This window comes from Pinus tabuliformis, chromosome 3_1, assembly GCF_031772625.1.
Source record: "Pinus tabuliformis cultivar Carrire ecotype Pingquan chromosome 3_1, CPIR1, whole genome shotgun sequence".
Lineage (NCBI taxonomy): Eukaryota > Viridiplantae > Streptophyta > Pinopsida > Pinales > Pinaceae > Pinus > Pinus tabuliformis.
The window spans coordinates 24,137,838-24,160,983 of record NC_142301.1 but is presented as its reverse complement, the minus strand read 5'-3'; the positions used below and the strand labels follow the sequence as shown (position 1 = coordinate 24,160,983).

Here is a 23,146-nt window from a genome sequence, read left to right as displayed (position 1 = left end):
TCTGTTCTATTAAACTATTGGAGGTTTAGTTGTGCAAATGAGAGGCCTGTTTGTAAGCCACATGGCAAATTATTTTTCTACTATAAAGCTGTTAACCATATCCTGCTACACAGTTGCTACAATGATGCTTTCCCACTTTTAAGAAGCCATAAGATAACTCTTTTTAAATGGATAAAAAGGAGTAGTTGGTGTAGAGGGCTTTCAAAATAATCTGTTCAATAAAACTATTGGAGATTTAGCTGTGTAATTCAATTGCCTGCTTGCAAGTCAAATGACAAGTTAGTTTTGTAATATAAAGCCATAAGACTATTTTTTTCAAACATATAAAATGAGTAGTTGGTGTAGAGGGCTTTCCACATAGTCTCTTCTATTAAACTGTTGGAGGTTTGGTTGCGTAAAGCAGGTACTTACTTTTAATTTAAGATGGCAAGTTACTTTTCTAATACAAAACTGTGAACCTCATCCTGCTACACATGATTGCCACAGTGATGGTTTTCCCAGTAGAAGCCGTAAGATTTTTCATTTTGTTCTCATATAAAAGATAGTTGGTGTAGAGGGCTTTCCACATGGTCTCTTCTATTAAACTATCGGAGGTTTAGTTGTGTAAATCAGGTGCTTGCTTGTAAGTTAGATGGCAACTAAGTTTTCGACTATAAAACTGTTAACCTCATCTTGCTACACATAATTGCAGCAATGATGCTTTCCCACTCTTAAGAACCTATAAGATTTAAAGGAGTAGCTGGTGCAGAGGCCTTTCCTCAAATTGAGACGGAATCTGTTCTAACTTCTATTAATTGATCTTGGCAGAAGAATAGAAACACGGGAGGAAGAATATGCAATAACAAACCTTTATACTACTACACTATTCAAAAAGCATATCATTAGTTTTGTCATTATTCCAGCAACACAATTTAATTCCCGCATATACAAAGTTCAACTTTAGCATCAGTTAGCATCGAGAAGGATTCAGGTAACAGTCAAAACCTGAAAATAAATGAACCAGCTGTAGTTTAAATAATCAACACTACAGCTGGGGGTAACTGAAAATCTGCCTTGATTAAATAATGACAAGCAACGGTAGGGTAGAGTTCAAAGCCTATTTAATGATCGAGATTACACATGCCAGGGTTTTTAAGGCACCAGAGAGGCTGAAGAGGCTCTGCGTCAATATGTCTCTTAACCATTCTGTATCTCCATTGGTTCAATCTGTCGATTGCCTTTGCATATCTCTTTTTACCATCGCTATCCCTGTTCCCAGACCATAATGTCTCAGCCATTGCAGATGCTCTTGGCCAGATTCGGCCGTCCATACCTGTCTTGTCTGATTGTTCAGACCAGAGGGCCACCTCTCCTCCCAAGACCAGCTTTGATTCTTCCTCACTCAGTCCATAATTGATATCGTAGTCATAGATTCTTTGCCAGGTCTTGAAGGGCGCGCACCACGAGCCACCGTTACCACCATTGTAATTAAATGGGATGCCCGGAGCGTCGCTTATCTGCCTATCGTAGCGGCTATCGTTGCCGACCCAACCTCCACGGCCACAGTCAAGATAATAAAAATCCGCCGATGAAACGATGACTCGATAGCCGGCAGCAGTAATGCGCTTCGTATTATTGGGGCCATTGTTCCATGTCTGGAGAATCGTGGTTTCCCTCGGCAGAATTTGGGGTCTCACCTTCACAGTGTCGTCCAGCAAGACGTCCTCCCAATAAATTGCAGTCTTGTTGTGAGCAGTAATGTAGGGGTGCGTTGTCGAGATGAATTTTTCGAGTAGTTGATCTAAGCTTCCTCCGTCGGCCACAAATTTCTGAATGTCGGAATCCTTTTTCCAGCAGCCAGGAACGACCTCGTCGCTACCTCCATGATAGAAATTCTCGGGGAACAAAGAGGCGACATCGTCGATAACATTCTGCACGACTTTATACGTTTTCGGGTTGAGAGGGTTCAGCTGTCCAGCTCCAGGCTCCGACGCCATCCGATCGCTCCAACTCGCGGAAGGATCCGACCAGAACGTGCCCACGCATGTCACGATGTCTGGGTATGCATCCGCCCAGGATCCAGAGTGAGCTGCCATTAAAGCAAATAAATAAAATCAATCCTCAGCCAATCTGCTTGCAATCATCTAAACTCCCCCATCAACTTTGAATTAGAGTCGGATAAAAAGCCCAAAGTTTTGCCCTTTTCTGGGAGACGCAATCAGTGTATTTTTTATGGAAATCCTGTTAAATTTATTTTTGTTTGATGAAATGGCAGATAAAAAATTTATAGATTACATAATCTGCAATAAGGGTTTTGGAGGTTGCTAAATTTATCTGTACATTCAAAATCTACAATTTTACTGAATTGCCCGCCTACTTTCAACAAAGATTGGTCACCCAATCCCAGTGAGGACAAATCAGAAAAGAAAAAGAAAGCGGTACATTGTCCCTTTAACCTGTTCCATTTGTATTGGAAACAGTTTCCTGTAATGATGCAATGATTTGACACGTAGAACAAGCCCATCTAAAACAGGGCTTAATATGTTGCCTCCAGATTGAAGAGCTTGAGTTTTGAGTTCGTATGAGCATATCATCACGTCAAGCAAAAGGATTGAGGAAATTGGTTTGTTCTAAACACTGTTTGCCATTGGAAACATAGTCAAAACATGTAGTTTATGATGTACCCCCAGAGTAAGTGAGGAGTTTGAATTTTGTGTTCATATCAGCATATCACCACATCAATCAAAGGGATTGAGAAATTGATTTGTTCGAAGCACTGTTTAACATGGGAAACATAGTCAAGAAATTTAGACATGGGGAGTTGAAGAAACTGACTTTTTTGAAGCGAGGTTTACAATTGGAAACTTAGTATAGAGAATTGATAAAATTGATGTGTTCGGATCAAAGTTTACCATTGAAAACAAGGTGAAAATAAAAGCAGTACAAAATCCATGGAACCTCCAAAGAACAGTGATCTCAATGATCGAAGTACTTTACCATCGGGAACATAAATGGTAAGCATAATAAAGTGATTAAAAACGCAGTTTAACTAGCAAGGAAAATGGCCTTTTCCAGTAAAACATTTTCTGGTTATTTTAACTAAAATCTGGCAGAGATCTTTAAAATTTTGAATTTAAGTTGTTTAATTAGTGGATTTCGAGTGGCCCAGGGGTTTTTCATGTTGCTAAATCCATTTATGAATTAAAAAATGTATTTTAAACAAAATAAAAAAGATACAATCTCACTTGAAATTGTATCCCCAGATTCTAGTAAAAAAGGTTGTTTCATCTATAAGTTATAAGTTTGACCGTGCCATTAAAAAATGGGGTATTGAATAAATTGATTTGTTCCCAGCACTGTTTACCATTGGAAACACAGTGAAAATTATAGAGAATTTAATGAACTAAGAAATAAAATGAAATTCTACGAGATTATCACTTCAAAAATCACCTATCCAGAGCAGTGATTTCAATAATAAAAGCATGGTTTACCATTGGAAATAGGGATTGAAGAAATTGATTTATTCCCAGCAATGTTTTTGGAAAGAAAGTGGAAATAATAAAAGTAGTAGAAAATCAAAGAAGTTAAAACCTAGCAATAAAGTAAAATTCTCTGAAAATATTAATTCAAAAATCAACAACACAGAGTAGCATGTCTAATGATCACCTAGACAGAGTAACAGAAAGTTCAAAGATTCATCAAACCAGTTAGCTTATTTAGCAGTCAAACGGGAGAGAGTCTTTAAGATGCCTTCATACAGGCAGCAGACCTGCTCAGAATCTTGAGGTGATAGGTTTCTTGCATGAAACCAGGCAGGAACCCGTCACTTCAATGTTCCAGCAAGATTTCTGAGGGGTGCATAAAGGTCGCTGTCAAACAGGAGGATGGAAGAAACCTAACCATGAATGAGGCCTGTGTATGATATGTAATGAAGTTAAGAAGAATCACATGCTTTACAGTGTTATGCACAAATGTTGAAAAGCTCAATTAGACAAGAGGACGAGATTTTATCTGCTTTATTGTCAGGGAGGAAGATAGAAGAAAATAGACCGTGAATCAAGGCTGTGTGCGCTATCAAATGAAGTTGATGAAAATTCTATGCTTTGCTGTCTTATGTACAAATGTCATATTAAAACGCTCAATTAGACAATAGAAGATAGACAAAAATAGACTGGGTCCGTGTCCGCTATCTAATAAAGTTGAGAGAATCACAAGTGTTGAGAATGATAGCGAGAAAGGGTTCCTTGATTTGTGCCTTAATCAAAGGGACCAGAACGAGTTTCTCCTTAGCATGGTCGAGTTCCCTATAAGTTAAGACAAATTCCTATAATTTGGGATCCATTCCTAAAAGTTAAGACGAGTTATGAAGCAGTTAACAAATGTGCTAAAGTGGAAGGCCGAGTTTCTTGTCTTCTAGTGCGAGTTTATTTGGGAAAAGGACAAGTGACTGAAACTCAAGTTCTAGAATTGAGATGAGACAAGTTGCATGAGTTAGTTCAACTCAGTTAACTCAATCAATCACAAAATCAATTTCCTAAAATATAATTTGCCAGATTTAGCCATTCGAATTGTTTTAAAAGGAGGAAGGAAGGCACAATTGTAATCATTCTTGAGCACGAGTTTGTGTGTGAACTTGTGAGAGAGCGTGTGCAAGAAGGAGCTTGTATGTGAGTTGGTAGAGAGCAATTTTCCTTGGGAATTGCGCTAAGAAATAGGAGGAAATTCTTATTTTATAGGGGCAACCTATGCGCTAGGATTTAGGAGGATTTGCGATAGGAAATAGGCCTCTAGGATTGCACAAAAGAGAAGGAAAGGAGATCAGGGGTATTGCAAGTGTTTGAAGCCTAGTCAGGCAAGGAGAAATTAGCTTGGTTTCTATTGGAACAAAGTTGTATTGTAAAAGATCTATTGCTCAGTTTTTTCTATCAATAAAATTCTCAAGTAAGTAGAGGGTTTTTGATATTTGTGGAAAAACCTGTGATCAATTTTTAGAAACCAACATTTTGGACTAACCTAGTGAGTCCATCAAGTAGAGGGTTTTCCCAGTTGGGTTCCCTAGAAAATTGTGTTGTTGAATTGTGCGACTGTTTATTTATTTCTGTTCCTATTCCGCTGCAAATTAAGTAGGGAAATTCTGTGCCTATATGAAAAGAAACTCGTTTTCAGATTGTTCATATTAGCCATTGCAGGATTTTGTGGATTTCCTACATGGAATCAAAGTTGTGAACATAATCGACCAGCACACAGATTTCATATTTGATAGATGGCCACAGCAGGGTTGAGAGATCAGGATAGACTTGATGGCGCCTCAAACTTTGGTGTTTGGAAAGTCTGAATGTCATTCTTGTTGGACGAGTTTGGACTGAAGGATTATGCAGAGAAAGGTGTTCTAAACCAAACCACTTACGGCAGTTCTAAAGGGAGATGGCCAAAGCCAAAAGGATGATCCTAGATGGACTCCGGGATCATATAGTTCCACATATTTCTGGTAAGGATATCGCAAAGGAAATGTGGGATGTCATTGTGAATCTATACCAAGATCCCTATAAGAATCGTAAAATGATTCTCAAGGAAAAGTTGAGGACAACCAAGATGCAGAAGGGTGAGAACGTAACTTCTTATCTCACCAGAATTCAGAACGTTCGTGATGAGCTGGCAGTCGTAGGAGAGAAGCATGATGGCAGTGAGCTAGTGCGGACAACTATAAACAGGTTTTCCAATGAATGGTGAACTTTTGTTTATGGAATAATGGGACAAGATAAGCTACCAGATTGGGAACACCTGTGGAGTGATTTCACTCAAGAGGAGCTAAAGGCTCAGTCTAGTCAAAGCCTCTACTAGCAGTAGTGGCAAGGGTTCAAAGGCTGAGAAGGAAGAGGGGAATCTTGCTCTTGCAAGTAAAGCCAAAGAAAAGAAAGGCAAAGGGAAGGGTGAGAACAGTCAAAAGAGTGACAATAAGAAGAAGGAACTAAGTAAGATCAAGTGCTTCCATTGCCATGAGTTTCAGCACTACGCTATCAAGTGTCCAAATCGGAAGAAGGGGTTGAATAAGGAGCATGTGCCTGCATCAGCTGAGGTAGATGGCTTTGCTTCTCAGTTTGCGAAAGACTTCTCATTGATAGTTTGCATGGCAAGCTCAATAGGCAGTAGCACCTAGTATATTGATTCAGGTGCCTCTTTCCACATGACCGGGAACAAGGAGTTCTTCAACCAACTGGAAGAGAAGGATTTGCAAGTGCATATCAAGCTTGGAGATAATGACAAGTATGTAACCAAGGGGGTTGGTACTGTCAGCTTGAGAGGGATTCAAGGGAGCCTTCTCCATCTCAGAGATGTTCTCTATGTTCCAGGGCTAAAGAAAAACCTGGTTTCGGTAGCAACCCTTGAGGACAAGGGATATGATGTCATCTTCCGCAGAGGTAAGGCTTACCTCAAGCATCTAGCTTCTGGGACAGTGAAGCAAATAGGTGTGAGGATGAGGAACCTTTATAGGATGCAGGTAGAGACTTGCGCAGCCTTGAGCAACAAGGCATGATGTGAGCTAAGTAGGGATGTTGGAGAACTTTGGCATAAGCGCATGAGACACTTGCATCATGGGGCGCTGAAAATTCGTCATGCAATTTTGACAAGGGTGGAGTGTGCAAGGGGTGCACACTTGGCAAGTATGCCAAGTCTTCTTTCTAGGGTCAAGACAACAGAGCCAAAGGGATTTTGGAGTGGGTGCATTCAGATGTGTGCAGGCCCTTCTCTTCTCCATCACTCATGAGACACATGTATTATGTTACTTTCATTGATGATTATTCTCGTAAAACTTGGATTTATTTCATGAAGAAGAAAGATGAGGTCTTAACCAAGTTCTTGGAGTTTAAGGCCTTAGTTGAAAACCAGACAGGGAAGAAGATCAAGGCAGTGAGAAGTGACAATGGTGGATAATATGTCTCCAATGCCTTCAAGGAGTTGTGTCCAAAGGAAGGCAATAGGAGAGAGTTGATAGCATCTCATAGCCCTCAGTAATATGGGGTGGCTGAGAGAAAGAACCACAGGTTTGTTGAAGCGGCCAAGGCCATGTTGCTTGATCAAAGACTGCCTATGTTCTTATGGGTAGAGGCATGCAACACTGCAATATTTCTACAAAAAGGGAGTCCGCACAAGGTTCTTGGATGAGTTACACCAAAGAAGGCTTTCACAGGAAAGAAGCTTGATGTTTCACACCTTCGGATCTTCGGCACAAAGGTTCACTGACATCTGTCCAAGGATGGCAAGAAGAAGCTAGATCCCACAATAGAAAAGGGAATTTTCATGGGATACAGTGAGATAGCTCAAGCATACAAGGTGTATCTTCTAGGACTCAGGAAGACAATTCTCAAGCGGGATGTGACATTCCAAGAGGACCGAGCTCTGAGAAATTCCTTGGAACATGACCAGATTGCGGAACCTAAGGAGGAGCTACTCGCTACCAAGCAAGAGCCACAACCAAGACCATAGTGCGAGCCTCAACCAGGTCATAAGAGGGTCGCACAACAGGATGAGGAGAGACTAGGCCAAGAGCAAGCAGCTAATCAACTAAAGACTTGCACTAGCCAAGTGGGCCGAGAGGTTGATTCAGGAGGCCTAGGAGCAAGTAGAAGCTCCTAGCACCATGTTCAGGCAGAGTAAACAGCCATAGAGGTACACAGGTTATATGGCACTGATGACAAAGTTGGTGGACACTGAGCCTTCTTCTTACAAGGAGGCAGCCTCTCAACAGGTTTAGCAAGATGTCATGGTGGAGGAATATTCCTCCATCATGAAAAATGATGTTTGGAAGATTGTGCCATGACCTAAGGGCAAATCAATAGTTGGATCAAGATGGGTGTACAAGATGAAGGATGGCGCAGATGGGAGTGTGAAGAAGTACAAAACCAGGTTTGTGGCCAAGGGCTTCTCACAGATTAAGGGCATAGACTATGATGAGACCTTTGCCCTAGTAGCATGATATTCATCCATCAAGACTATTTTGACACTCGCAGCACAGATAGGGTGGAAGATCCACCATATGGACCCGAAGATAGCATTCCTCAATGGAGTAGTTGAGGAGGAGATTTATATGGAGCGGCCAGAGGAGTTTGAGCAGTTCAGTAGAGACACACATGTGTGTAGGCTTAAGAGAGCTCTTTATGGGCTCAAGCGGGCTCCGAGAGCATGGTACACTCTTATTGATAGCTACCTTCGAGGATTGAGCTTCACTGAGAGTGAGGCGGATGCTGACCTATACTACATAATGGTTGGAGGACTTCCACTCATTCTAGGGCTCTATGTTGACGAGTGACGACCTTATATTGACTGGAGAGGAGATCTTGATCTAAGATTGCAAGGAGGACCTTGCAAGGGAGTTTGAGATGAAGGATATGGGGCTTATGAACTATTTTCTTGGCTTGGAGGTTTGACAGGGTGATGGTGAGATCTTTGTAGGACAGGGGAAGTACACTATAGAGATTCTTCGGAGATTTCAATCGGGTTGTTGATGTATTTGGTCAACACACAACTTGATATTTGTTTTGCAGTCAACCAGCTGAGTCAGTTCATGTTGGAACCGACCAGAGTTCATTGGGTTGTTGCGAAACATGTGTTGGGATATCTCAGAGGCACAGTGAATTATGGATTCTGGTACAAACAGGATGATGGAGTGACGCTTGAGGACTTCAAAAATGCGGATTGGGCATGGTGCTCCACAGACAGGAAGAGTACTTCAGGTGGTGTCTTTAGCATTGGGTCAACAGTTGTTTCTTGGTACAACAAGAAACAGAGATCAATTGCACTCAGTTCAACAGAGGTCGAGTACATGGTTGCTAGTTTGGTAGCATTCAAGGCTATATGGGAGAAGAATTTGCTTGTGGGACTTTTCAAACAAAAGATGGAGCCTACCATGATACACTATGATAATCAGAGTTACATCAAACTCTCTGAGAACCTAGTGTTTCATGATCGCTCAAAGCTTATCGAGATCAGGGATCATCATCTCAAAGATTGTGTGCAAAAAGGGATAGTGAAGCTACTGTACCATTCCAACATAGGAGCAAACAGCAAATATCTTGACCAAGGCAATGGAAAGAAGTAGTTTTGTTCATTTCAAAGATAAGGTGGGAGTTGTACAAAATCCCTTCCTCGCTAAGAGGGAGTGTTAAGAATGATAGTGAGAAAGGTTCCTTGATTTGTGCCTTAGTCAAAGGGACCAGAACGAGTTTCTCCTTAGCATGCTCAAGTTCCCTATAAGTTAGGACAAATTCCTATAATTTAGGATTCATTCCTAAAAGTTAGGATGAGTTATGTAGCAGTTAACTAATGCGCTAAAGTGCAAGGTCGAGTTTCTTGTCTTCTAGTGCGAGTTTATTTGGGAAAATGACAAGTGACGAAATCTCAAGTTCTAGAATTGAGATGAGACGAGTTGCATGAATTAGTTCAACTCAGTTAACTCAATCAATCACAAAATCAATTTCCTTGAAAGTAATTTTCCAAATTTAGCCATTCAAATTGTTTTTAAAGGAGAAAAGAAGGCACAATTGTAATCATTCTTGAGCACGAGTTTGTGTGTGAGCTTGTGAGAGAGCATGTGCAAGAAGCAGCTTATATGTGAGTTGGTAGAGAGCAATTTTCTTTGGTAATTTCCAGTGTGGAAAAAGTCTGCAAAAAATCGGAATTAAATCCTAAAATTGCGATTTTTTCAACAAAACAATTTAATCCTCTGATTTTTTGCAGACTTTTTCAGAAACGAAAAAATCGCAATTTATTCGTTATATGCCCGATTTTATCGGGAGTCGACCCAAAAAGTTGGCTTTCTTGAGAGTTGAGACTCAGACAAGACTCATGATTCAAGAGTTGATTCACTATTTTGATATGTGATGTAGCACTAGACTTCATATACATATTATATATTAGCTTTCTTTACATGTTTATGTGGAAATACATTTATTTGATGTTGTGAATACTCTAGATGTTAAAAAAATAAAAAATAAAAATGAATATTTTTGTGTTTTTTTAATTTTGCCGACTTTTTGCAGACTTTTTCAAAAAACTCCCGACTTTAACGAGGTTTTCAACTTTTGGACCCTTGCCGAATTAATCTCGACTTCGACTTTTTCCACATTGGTAATTGCACTAAGAAATAGGAGGAAATTCCTATTTTATAGGGGCAGCCTATGCGCTAGGAAATAGGCCTCCAAGATTTCGCAAAAGAGAAGGAAAGGAGATCAGGGTCTTGCAAGTGTTTGAAGCCTAGTCAAGCAAGGAGAAATCAACTTGGTTTCTATTCGAACAAAGTTGTATCGTAAGAGATCTATTGCTCAATTTTTTCTATCAATAAAATTCTCATGTAAGCAGAGGGTTTTCCCAATTGGGTTCCCTAGAAAAAATGTGTTGTTGAAATGTGTGATTGTGTATTCATTTATGTTCCTATTCCACTGCAAATTAAGTAGGGAAATTCAGTGTCTATATGAAAAGAAACTCGTTTTCAGATTGTTCATATTAGCAATTGCAGAATTTCATCAATTTTCTACAACATGCATCACTGCTTTGTCTATGAATGCTTCACTGAAACATTGAAATAGAAAAGAAGATGAGATTTTATAGCCTGTATTCGTAACACTCCCTCCCATCTCCTTGTGCTATCTAGGGTTGTGGGAGGTGTTACCGATGACTTAACCATCTCCAAAGTCTGTTATGAAGATGGGGTTACAAAAATCCTCTTTTTACAATTTGTTCAAACTTCAACTCATCAACAACGTTGTGAAGCATATTCACTAAATATGCTTGTTCGGATGTTGGGGGTGATCTCCGTTATCAAGTAGACGCCTTTGAACGATACGATCACGAGGCATCCCAGATCAACAGTCCATGTTGATCCCAGACCACCCTATGTCTGTTGTGGGTTACTGGGAAGGGAGGGTCTAACGTGGTGTTAAAATTGGCATCTAGGGCCAAACTCCATGTGGGTCATATTATTTACAGCAACTGATATTTTTCTTGGATTCCTCTCGTCGAGAGGTGTAGGATTGATCTAAAGAGCATCCGATTCCAACATGTATTCATAGAGATATGAATTTATTTGTGTTATGGGACAATTCGTCAAGGTCGGCCAGCAACCAAATTGCCCCCATCTATCCTCAACGTTTTACTATAAAAAAAAGGTGGCTTGTAAGTCATTTGAACACACCTCTTGTGATCTCTTCCTCTCCACTTGTCTTTGGGTTTTGGTGGGAGGAGAAACCTTAAGATGTTACGTTGCCCTAGAGGAAGCCCTAGACCCTAAAGCTGTCATGGAGGAGTCACAGCTTTTTATACACTGCCTAGGAGTGCCCTAATCACAGTCAAGGAGAAGCCCTAGACGTGGAGGTGAAGAATTTTTCTAACGAGACCTACGCTACGCTAGATGTTGTCTTGGGAAAGAAGGCTCTACGCAAGAAGATGTCCTAGCTCCTAATGCTGGCATGGAAATGAAGACCTATCATTGTTATGAAGATAGGCTCGTAACGCTGCCCTAACAAAGAACCTAATACGTTGTCCTAGGCCGCAGTCATTGAGGGAGTGTATGCAACAAGAGGAGGCACTTAATGCAATCATGATGGAGGCTTGCATACGCTATCAAAGGGAGCCTATATATGTTATCAAAGGAGGCCACATAAAAGCCCTAGCCGCAGTCTTCCATACACAACTAGACACAGTGAAAAAGAGCATAAATGAACTCCTAATCCGTAGTAAGAAAGAGACTCATACACAGTCCTCAAAGATGCGATTTAGGTGTTGTTCAAGCAAGGAGAATTAGCACATCTTAGCCACAGTCCTGTAGCCTAAACTGCAAGTCAAGAGGTGACCTCTATCCACCGTGAAGAGTATCACAGGAAAGATAAGGGATAGCGGAGTTCTGTTTAGGACTAATATCAGTCAACATAAGCTCAGATTCATCTCTGATCTCATACAGTGATAAGCGGATAAACTGCAATGAGATGTTTGGTGAACAATATGTGGTCTCACAATCAACGAGTTCGGATGGCTTGTAGTGGACAAGTATTTCATTATGTGGGAACTCGGATTACAGTGATAAGAATTTCGGTGCTGCTACAGTGGTCACATTTCAGTGACACTTGTTTCAAAGGGTTGACAGCAAAATTAAGTTCTTATGATGCTTGGAGGTTGGTTGATAAAGGACTGGAGGTCTATCTTGTCGCTAGGCTAGGCCGCAGGCCATGGCCAGCAACAAGGCTATTCTCAGGATTGCCTATCAGATGGATAGAGCTATTGTCATGGGTTAATACAACTAACAATGGTGTAGCACAGTGATGATGGTTGCAACACAGTAAATGGTTCAGCACGGTGATGATGGTTGCAACACAGTGAATGGTCCAGAACAGTGATGATGGGTGCAACCAATGTTTTTAAAACCGGAACAGGTGACTGGACCAGTCCACCTAATGAACCGGTTTACCAACGGAACCGGTCTAACGAGGACTGATTTGGTCTAAACGAACCGGTTTTAAAAAAATACATTAAATAATTAATTTTTAATGAAACAAAACTATATTTAAGATGTAAAACCATGATTCCAAGCCAGTAGAGACAAAATATGCAAAGTTTGCTCATTTATATACCATGTAAAGGTGAATATATCAAAATGGCACCGAGTACAATACATATCATCGACAAAATAGCAAAATACATAAGAAATGAGGCTCTAAATGGCCTATAAAGTCCAAAAACAATGTTGCAAGCTATGAGGCCATTGGCCTACTACAAGTCTACAGTGCACACATGATCAATCATCAAGTTCATCACCACTACTAGACACAGGATCATCATCAGGAGCTACATAGACATCATCTGGTTCAGAGTCAGAGGATGCCTCAACCTGATCTGCAACCTCAATATCAATGCCACCAATGACAATAGAAGTGGACCTAATGGAAGCACGAGTTTGTTGACCTGCATGACTAGTGCCTTCCATTGGTTCTTTGCCTTTCCTTGATGCCACTACTGATCCTAGTTCTGATGCCACCACATAATCTGCATCATCCCCCGCTAAAGCCATGTCGATATCAAAATCAGCCTCAAACACAGGTTCTTCAGTCTCCTCCACCCATTCTGATGTTGGATCAATATCATCTAACACAATGGGATCTAGATCAGGAGTTTTGCTCATCATTTGGAGCTCCGATTGCATTTATTGTTTACCCCCAAACCATGAAATCCTGAAAACCATTAAGTCTGCTGAATTTTGAGTGAAATCTAAAATTCTAGTTTCTCCATATGAAATCCAATGAGGTCGAAACCACTCTCAAACATCCTGAGTCATTTCATGGTAATGTTAAAAATTTAAGTAAAATGATGAAAATGAAAATTAAAGGAAATGTCACTTTTACTTTAAGAATTTAACATTACCATTAATTGCCAACATTGTTAGGGTTGAAACACCCTTAGTTTCCCCCCAAAACCCCTGAAACACAGTGAAAAATATGCTTTTTTAACTTTATGGTGGGCGTGCCTAAAACCAGCCGGTTTAGGACAGAACCGGCCGGTTTGATACAAACCGGCCGGTTCCGTCCTAAACCAGCCGGTTTTCACCGGTTAAGGCAAAAAAATGGTGAAATGGCCTTTCCAACCGGGTTTTTTGGCCGGTTTAGACCAACGGCCTTGCTAACCGGTCGGTTAGACCGGTAACCGGTTTTTAGAAACGGTTTTGAAAACACTGGGTGCAGCATGGTGCAGCACAGTGATGATGGATGCAGTATGATGAGTGCAGCACAGTGATGGGTACAGCATGGTGATGGAATCACCTGAGTTCAGATCTGCTACCCCATCTGTCATCTTCTTAGAGAAGATCTCTGCTCTTATTTTGTCAAGTCAAAATGTTGACTTCTGATGTATATGTACTATCCTTCTCTCTGTTGAACTATTGAAGAACATAAGAAGAATTGATCAAGGGTTTCCCTCCATTGGGGTTTGTCCTTGGCTAGCGCCACATCTTGTGTCCTCTTGTCTTGGCTTGTCTTCTGCGATTTAAGTTTATGTTCTATCTGCACTTTACTATCATGCTGATGTGATTGCTAATCTGAATGTTTGTCATTGAGCTAATATGGAAAATTGAAGTAAATTTGCTCTAAACATAGAACATACCTAAAATTAACATGTGGGGATTTCCACCAAAGGTCCCACATAAAAAAGGCACCACCTCTTGGTGGCGCGATCGTAGTAAGGGCCCGATCAATGGCCCACATTCACCCCAGGGCCCCCGTGGTCTGTCGTGAGTTAACAGGGGGATCTGAAATGAGAAACCACCCACATTAAACCCACTCCAGTTTTTGGTAACCCGGAATCAGATATAACGTAGAGTGACAATGCAGTGGGATCCACGCACTGGGATTGACATGGCAGGCGCCATGGGGACTTGGTAGTGGTCTCATGGATGCCATGTAAAGGCTCAAGTGATGTGGATTACCTATGATAACATGAGAGAGCCAGGTGGGCTACACGTGGATGACATGTGGGAGCCCCCTACTAGTGTGGCATTTATCTCATTGGTTAAACTTCAAAAGGACATAACTTTTGATTCCGGAGTCGGATTGAGATGAGATTTATATCGCTGGAAAGTTTTTGGTGAGCGGGATGCAATGATGGTATCAAATTTTAATTCTGCAACCTTTGAAAAATAAAGTTGGTTGTAACCCCGTCTTCAAGACAGATTTTGGAGCTTAAGTCATAGCACCTCCCACAGCCGGAGGAAAAACAAGGGGGTCCAAGGGAGCTTTATAGTACTATCAAGCATGAAGATGGAATTAAATAGAGAGGAGGACTGCAACAAATCAGCGAAACAGGGATTATAATAATCGGAGATACCACTTCGCTATTACTGCCTTCACAATGGTATAAATATCCTCATATGTTGGAACTTACATGCTGTGGCAAACCAACCCAGATAACACACAATATAAATGGAGAACTTTAAAACTGTCGAACTTAGGTAGATTCAATTTCTAGCCTATATGCATAGGCAGCGTGTAGCTGCATTTCAAAAATGGATATTGATATGCAAGACATACCTCTACATTCGATGTGCATTTGCAAATCTTGTTTTAGATGGGCTTAGTAATAATGTAATGTTAAGGTTATGTACCTGGAGTGTCAATTTCTGGAATAACACGGACGCCGTGGTTCCGCCCAAATTTGACGATTCGCTTAACATCCTTGCTGGAATATCGCATGTCGGGCGAGTAAGATCCATTGATCGCAAGGGCAGGCTCTGAATTTAATTCGAGGGGGAAAGACTGCGAATCGGTTATGTGCCAGTGGAAGACATTAAGCTTGTTATAGCTCATGGCTCTAATGGTCCGCAGAATATCCCTCAGGGGATAGAAATTCCTAGCTGTGTCCAGCACAAGACCGCGATGAGGATATAGAGGATAGTCGATGATCTTCACCTGGCGTTGGAAGACAAGAGGGTAAACAGAAGTGGCATTGTACCGGCGGACGAGCTGCGAGAATGTCTCCAGGCCTCGCATGGCTCCCCATGGCGTCTCGGCCGAAAGATTGGCGACTCCGCCCGCTGGAACGGTCAAGGTGTATGATTCATCAACGCCGTGCTGAAGATCCACCTGCAGGTCCCGAACGAAAACATCCAATTTCTCCAAAGAAGAAACGGTAGGAGAATCGATTGTGTTATATGAGGACGAGGAGAGAATTGGGAACCAATGCTCTGAGTAGATTATGCGATTGTAGCGAGAAACGGAGCGTTGGAGGTATCTGTGATTTGCAGAAACGATTTTGAAGGTCGGGGAGAGGGGAATCGAAACTGCGTCTCCCCAAACCGTGGAAATTGGTTTTGGCCATGGGTACTGTTCCTCTTGGCCAACTGCCACTACTGCTGAAGAATGAAAATGAGAGAGGGAAAATACCCACAAACAGATGATTATTATGCATCTGCTGCTGCCCAAGAGTTTCATTTTCGTGTCCTGCTCCTGCTTAAAATATATATAGAGCCACTCAAAAGAGCAAAGAGATTGAGATCAATGGGAATCTGTGTTCATGCTCAAAACGTACATTCGATTACAGATTTGTCCATGCAGCTGTGGGTTCACTCTCTGAGTTGGGGGAATAGAGATACCGATTGGCAGAAATTGAAAATCGTATGCAAGGGAGGAGGGTATTGTGGTGGTTCTTGCAGGCTGGCAGCAGGGGCGGCATTCAATTAGGGCTTTTTCGGTTTGAATATTACTCCTCCCTCCTTTAACGCAGGGAAGAGTGTTTATTCTGGAAACAAAGACTGGGCATGCCGCATCATTTTCCCATCTTTGGATTTGAATTGTTAAGAACATCGCCGCCACTCCATCCCAATTCATTCCATGCCTCCATATTAATAACCAGTTCAGCAGAAAAACCTAAACTGATCCCCACTAGTATGATATCAGCCGCCACTTTCACGAAAATCCACATATCACGGGTTTTTGCTTTGACTGTAAGAAATATTCAGCATACTTCCTGACCTTTGGATTTTGTTGGATATCTTTTAGTACTTGTTCTCTCTCAGAATAAATATTCGATTTTATCGCCTGCGGACTTAAACCTGTCCGTCTCTTCTGCATTTTATACATTAATAAAGGGGAACGGGACAATTATGAATAACACACTATTTTCCAAGTCCAATGGAAATGTTTCTCATTCTAGTCAAAGAAATCGAACTTCATTTTAGTCAGAGGAATCTACCCTCGGGAGTCGGGCCTCCACACTTACCTTCAGCGTTAATTTCCATCAGGCATTCCTTATCACAACCATGTACTTAATCTTTACATGGTTTAAGTGCATTTAATCATAATATATTTATTTAAAAAGTTAAGTATAACATCTTAAAAAGTTAAACTATGCCTTATATTTTTAACGCAAATTAGTTTCAATATATTTAAATAATATTTTAAATGTTTGAGATTATTTTTCAGATTCACATTCAATCAATAATTTTATTATCAATGTTTCAAACCTATGAATAAAGTTTGATTCATAAAGTTTGTCTTCAGAATCAAAGTGAAAAAACAGATCGATCACTATAAATATATAACCACAAGATGCATCAAGATGTAGAATTAGCTGTTATAAAAATAATATTATTTAATAAAAACTAACCTTAACTAATAAATTCAATATAAATATATAACCACAAGATGCATCAAGATCTAGAATTAGCTGTTATAAAAATAATATTATTTAATAAAAACTAACCTTAACTACTAAATTCAATGGGAAGAGATATTAAGATAATTTATTTTAATTATTTAATATTAAATTATTAACATCAACCATTAGTTATTGAAAATAAAGTTTAATCAAAAAAATTATTAAAAAGAATAATTTAAAACAATTATTAACATATTATAAATATATTATTAATAGGTATAATATATTAATATATATATATATATATATATATATATAATCTTACCTATAAAAATGATTAAATAAATAAAAAGATGAGAAAAAAAAAATTAATAAGATAAATAGAAATAGAAATAAAATAAATAAAAATAGAATTTAAAAACAAACAATAAAATAAAACTCACAAAGAAAGGGCAGGAATCTAACTCTTGCTTAGCTTCCAACCATCATCCTTATTGATATTATTGGCTTATTTCTCAATTTCAATGGCCTCTCTCAACTTCCTATGGTGGAAATGATCAATCTCGGTAATGACTTTAGACTCTTCAATGTTGACATGGTGCTTTGTTTTCTTCGCATGTTCAACAATAGCTGAGGAGCAGGAGCGATTAGAACTGATGTATGATGCATGCTCTAGAATCTTTTGATTAATGGAGCGACCAATTTCTTTGATGTAGGGAATCCCACATGAATAGGGGATTGAATAAACCCCTTTCATGTGTTTAGGGTTCACTGGGTTCTTAACAAATCTAGGGGAGCTCCTTATAGTATTAAGGGGCTTGAAGGTGGCAGCGACATTTTTCTTCTTAAGAACACGAGCAATCATAATATTTGTGGTTTTAAGGATGAATGGAAGAAGAACATTTGAAGAATGTTCATCTTGAGAATTCTTAATCGAAGAGCCTTTGTTGGCTTTTTGAAAAGCAAGAAGACCTTGATGTCTACTATAGCCAATGTTTTCAAAAACATCCAGAAGGTGTGATTTCTCATCTTCCAAGTGGTTTTCATTTGAAATCCTCAGCGCACAGGTAGCAAGGGTATTGAGAACTACAAATTTTTGCATTGGGAATGGTGAGAATTGACATGAAGATATTGTTAAATATGAGTTTTCTTGCAGAACACTTGGTGTGACAAGGAACAATCATCCATTCTGGTGAGGAGAACATCGAGGAAATGAAGACTACCATCAACTTCAACCTCCATTGTCAATTTGATAAAGTCAATTGAGAATTAAGGTGAGAAAGGAACAAATCCAATTTTTCATGACCATGGGGCCAGACAACACAAGTATCATCAACAAACCTTTTCCAGAGCTTGGGCTGAAATTGAGCAGAGGCCAAAGCTTTGGTCTCAAAATCCTACATGAATAAGTTAGCAACCATGGGAGAGAGCGGAGAACCCATGGCAACACCACATGTTTGCTCAAAGAATTCACCATGGAAGCTGAAAAAGGTAGAAGTCAGTTAAAGACCAACCAAATTGGCAGTGTCATCATTAGTAATATGATTAATGACATTAATGGCCTCATTAATGGGAATTTTTGTGTAAAGGGAAATAACGTCAAAGCTAACAAGCAAATCCCCAGGGTCTAGCCTGGTACCTTTAAGTCATGTTGTAGACTTGAAACGTCGAAATTAAAAATTACTATTGTGGTTAATATTCTGAATACCCATTCTCAAGATTCTCACCACAAAAATCTTCAATCACTCACCTTTTAAGCTGATTGATAAAGGACATAGAGTCCTTAACAAAGGAGCTAGTGTGACCAAAAAAAGGTTTTAGCTTTTGAGCTAGGAACTTGGCAAGAAGATAAGCAAGCCCACCTATTGTGTTAATGATAGGTCTAAGGGGGGCCCCATCTTTATGAATCTTAGGAAGACCATCAATAAGCTTCTTGTTAAGAGGGTTAAGAGAGAGGTTAGCTTTAACAATATTGGTGACCTCCTTAGAAACTCTTTTAATAGGATTCTTCAATAATTTCTTGTAACTCTCACTATTATAAAGGTGGTCTAACATCTTGCTAACATAGTAAGCTTTATCTAGAATAACGACCGCCCCACCTTTGTCAGCCTCAAGAACAACAATAACCAGTTTAGTTTTTAAGGATTTAAGAGAAAGAAACTAATTTCCTGGATTTTGCTCTTAGGATGGCACAATCTTTCCTTACAACTTCCTTAATATTATCAAAAAGGCAAGGCGATCATTATTTTGGATAAAGCTGACTATGTTAGCAAGATGTTAGACCACCTTTATAGTAGTGGGAATTACAAGAAGCTCTCGAAGATTCCTATTAAAAGAGATTCTAAAGAGTTTGTCAATGTTGTTAAAGCTAACCTCTCTCTTAACCCCTTTAGCAAGAAGCTTATTGAGAGTAACCCTCTCACCCCTAGAATTTATGGTCTTCCTAAGATTCATAAAGATGGGGTCCCCCTTAGACCTATTGTCAACACAATAGGTGGACCTACTTATCTTCTTGCCAAGTTCCTCGCTCAAAAGCTAAAACCTCTGATTGGCCACACTAGCTCCTTTGTTAAGGACTTTGTGGGCCTATTTATCTTCTTTCCAACACAATAGGTGGGCCTACTTATCTTCTTGCCAAGTTCCTAGCTCAAAAGCTCAAACCTTTGGTTGGCCACACTAGCTCCTTTGTTAAGGACTTTGTGTCCTTTGTCAATAAGCTTAAAGGTATCAGGCTAGACCCTGGGGATTTGCTTGTTAGCTTTGACGTTATTTCCCTTTACACAAAAATCCCCATTAATGAGGCCATTAATGTCATTAATTGGATTACTATGATGACACTGCCAATTTGGTTGATCTTTGCTTGACTTCTACCTTTTTTAGCTTCTAGGGTGAATTCTATGAGCAAACATGTGGTGTTTCCATGGGTTCTCCGCTCTCTCCTGTGGTTGTTAACTTATTCATGGAGGATTTTGAGACCAAATTTTTAGCCTCTACTCAATTTCAGCCCAAGCTCTAGAAAAGGTTTGTTGATGATACTTGTGTTGTTTAGCCCCATGGTCATGAAAAAATTGATGTTTTCCTTTCTCACCTTAATTCTCAATCTGACTCCATCAAATTCACAATGGAGGTTGAAGTTGATGGCAGTCTTCTTTTCCTCAATGTTCTCCTCACCAAAATGGGCGATGGTTCCTTGTCACACCAAGTGTTCAACAAGAAAATTTGCACTGAACAGTATCTTCATGCAAACTCTCACCATTTACCAGTGCAAAAATTTGGAGTTCTCAACACCCTTGCTACTCGTGCGTTGAGGATTTCGGATGAAAACCACTTGGAAGATGAGAAATCACACATTCTAGATGTTTTTTAAAACAATGGTTATAATAGACATCAAGGTCTTCTTGCTTTTCGAAAAGCCAGTAAAGGCTCTTCGATTAAGAAATCTCGGGATGAACATTCTTCAAATGTTCTTCTTCCATTCATCCTCGGAACCACGAATAAGATTGCTCGTGTTCTTAAGAAGAATAATGTCACTGCCACCTTCAAGCCCCTTAATACTATCAGGAGCTCCCTTAGATCTGTTAAGGACCTTGTGAACCCTAAAGACATGAAAGGGGTTTATTCAATCCCCTGCTCGTGTGGGATTCCCTACATCGGAGAAACTGGTTGCTCCATTAATCATAGGATTCTAGAGCATGTCGTAGACATCAGGCATAATCGTTCTGGCTCGTCAATTATTGTTGAACATGTGGAGAAAACTAAGCACCATGTATGCATTGAAGAGTCTAAAGTCATTGCGAAGATTGATCATTTCCACCATAGGAAGTTGAGAGAGGCCATTGAAATTGAGAAAAAAATCAATAATCTCAATAGGGACGATGGTTGGAAGCTAAGCAAGAGTTTAGTTCCTGCCATTTCTTTGTGAGTTTTATTTTATTATTTTTTTTAAATTCTATTTTCATTTATTTTATTTCTATTGTTATTTACTTGTATTGATTTGTTTTCTGATCTTTATATTTATTTAATCATTTTTCTTGGTAAATATATATATATATATATATATGTTTTAATAATTGTTTTAAATTATTCCTTTTACTAAACTTTATTTTCAATAACTAACCATTGATGTTAATAATTTAATATTAAATAATTAATATAAATTATTTTAATATCTCTTACTATTGACTTGATTAGTTAGAAGCTCTTAACTAAAAACTAGCTCTTAAGTTTAGTTTTTATCAAATAATATTATTTTCATAACGGTTAATTATGGAACTTGATGCATCCTGTCGTTATTTATTCATGATTGATTTGTTTTTTCACCTTGGTCCTGAAGATGAACCCCATTAGTAGGTTCAAAACATTGACCATAAAATTATTTGATATGATTAGTCCGAAAGATAGTCTCAAACATCATTATGCATCACAAAAGTCTTAGATCAAAAAATATTTTAAATGATAATAGTAATAATTTTTTTAAGAGTTTGGAATATGAATTATAATTATTTATGTTTGGTTAAGAGTTCATTTTTTTTTGGATGTTTACTATCCAAACACTGTCCAAGGCTCAAAAATATTTAACAAGAGTGAAAACATGTCTCCTCACTGACCACCAAGTGATAACTACAAATATTAAATACTCTTTGAATAAAAATCACTACAAAAATTATAATAAATTTTCTCAATATATAAATAATTAATAAATTATTTATAAAATTATAATCAAATTAATATATAAGAAACTTTGTTTCTCGAACCAGAAACCCCACCTTAACTTCTAAAATTTCTTAAGTATACCTACTTTATCTGTGTTTAAATTTGATATTTAAATTTTTATCAAATTAAAGTCATTTCTATTTGTATTTCCACTTCCCATTATTTTGAGCTCTCAATGACAACCACTATTATAAAAATATAAAAATTTAATGCCACGACTTCCGAGGTAATGAACATTAAACGATTAAGCATAGGAAAGCAAGATGTTAAGTAGTTGTTACAATCATACCCACGGCTATAAAAGGTTAGGTGTGATTAGGGGCTGGTGCCCATGAATCCACCATACATTTAGTATCTATACCACACGCTTAATATATACCACAAATGGCCACTTCTTGGCCCCCACGTATCTGCTTCTCTTTCAAAGATAATGAAAGGAATGGTTAAAAACTTGTCAAATGGGAGAACATAAAAGGAACAACGATGGTAGTGGGCTCTTTCGCTTTTCTTAATAATTATGAACGAATCAATTTAATTTATTTTATATTTAGGCTTATAAAAATTTCATATATTTATAATTAGTATATATTTATTTTAAATACGGATTTAAAATGAATTTAAAAGAATTTAATTTATGAATTGATATTATTTAAATATTTTGTATAATTATTATAATTTTTATTATTATTATATATATATTTATTTTTTTTATTTAATTTACATGAACAAAATTTCAATTTGATAATAGATAAACATAATTACACATCATACTGGACTATAGAATGAATGAGCCTTTCGGCTCAATAAACAGTCATTTATTATTTAAAAATATATATATATATATATATAATATAATCTAATAATATACTAAGTGAAATCCCCTATCTACAAAAGAATCTCACCAAAAAAAAATAATTATTAAGCTATATTTTATATATGATTATTTTTAAAATACGTTAACTGTTTCTATACCAGAAAATCCCTAATCAACAATTAAAAAAAAATTGCCTTTTAAATTTTATTTTAAAATGTTTTAGATGTTTCTGTACCATAAAATCCCTAATCATTCATTATTTTTAAAATGTTTTAGATGTTTCTGTACCATAAAATCCCTAATCATTCATTATTCTTAAAATACTTTAGATGGTTCTATAACAGAAAATCCCTAACCAATAATAAAAAAATGTTTTTTAATTTTATTAGTGATGTTATTGCTTTTTAAATTATTATTTTTTTTAGTACTTCAGATATTTCTATGCCTATTTTTTTGAATACCTGAGATATTTCTATACGAGAAAATCACTAATCAATAATAAGAAATTGT

At 38.3% G+C, this 23,146-nt stretch overlaps 1 protein-coding gene across 1 annotated transcript; it reads right to left on the bottom strand.

Annotated features, from left to right (window-relative positions):
• Positions 1 to 865: 865 nt before the first annotated feature.
• Positions 866 to 16,579, bottom strand: LOC149185583 (beta-hexosaminidase 2-like). Its single transcript, XM_089410730.1, has 2 exons — positions 15,119 to 16,579; positions 866 to 2,068 (listed from the first exon to the last, which is right to left on the bottom strand). The coding sequence occupies exons 1-2, from the start codon at positions 15,942 to 15,944 to the stop codon at positions 1,101 to 1,103; spliced, it is 1,794 nt and encodes a 597-aa protein (XP_089266856.1). The 5' UTR covers positions 15,945 to 16,579; the 3' UTR covers positions 866 to 1,100.
• Positions 16,580 to 23,146: the final 6,567 nt, after the last annotated feature.

Excerpts from the sequence above, each read along its gene's own strand:
- LOC149185583 (XM_089410730.1), bottom strand. The coding sequence starts at position 15,944 with ATGAAACTCTTGGGCAGCAGCAGATGCATAATAATCATCTGTTTGTGG. Across the intron at positions 2,069-15,118 it reads TCCAGAAATTGACACTCCAG|CTCACTCTGGATCCTGGGCG; the intron begins GTACATAACCTT and ends CTTTAATGGCAG.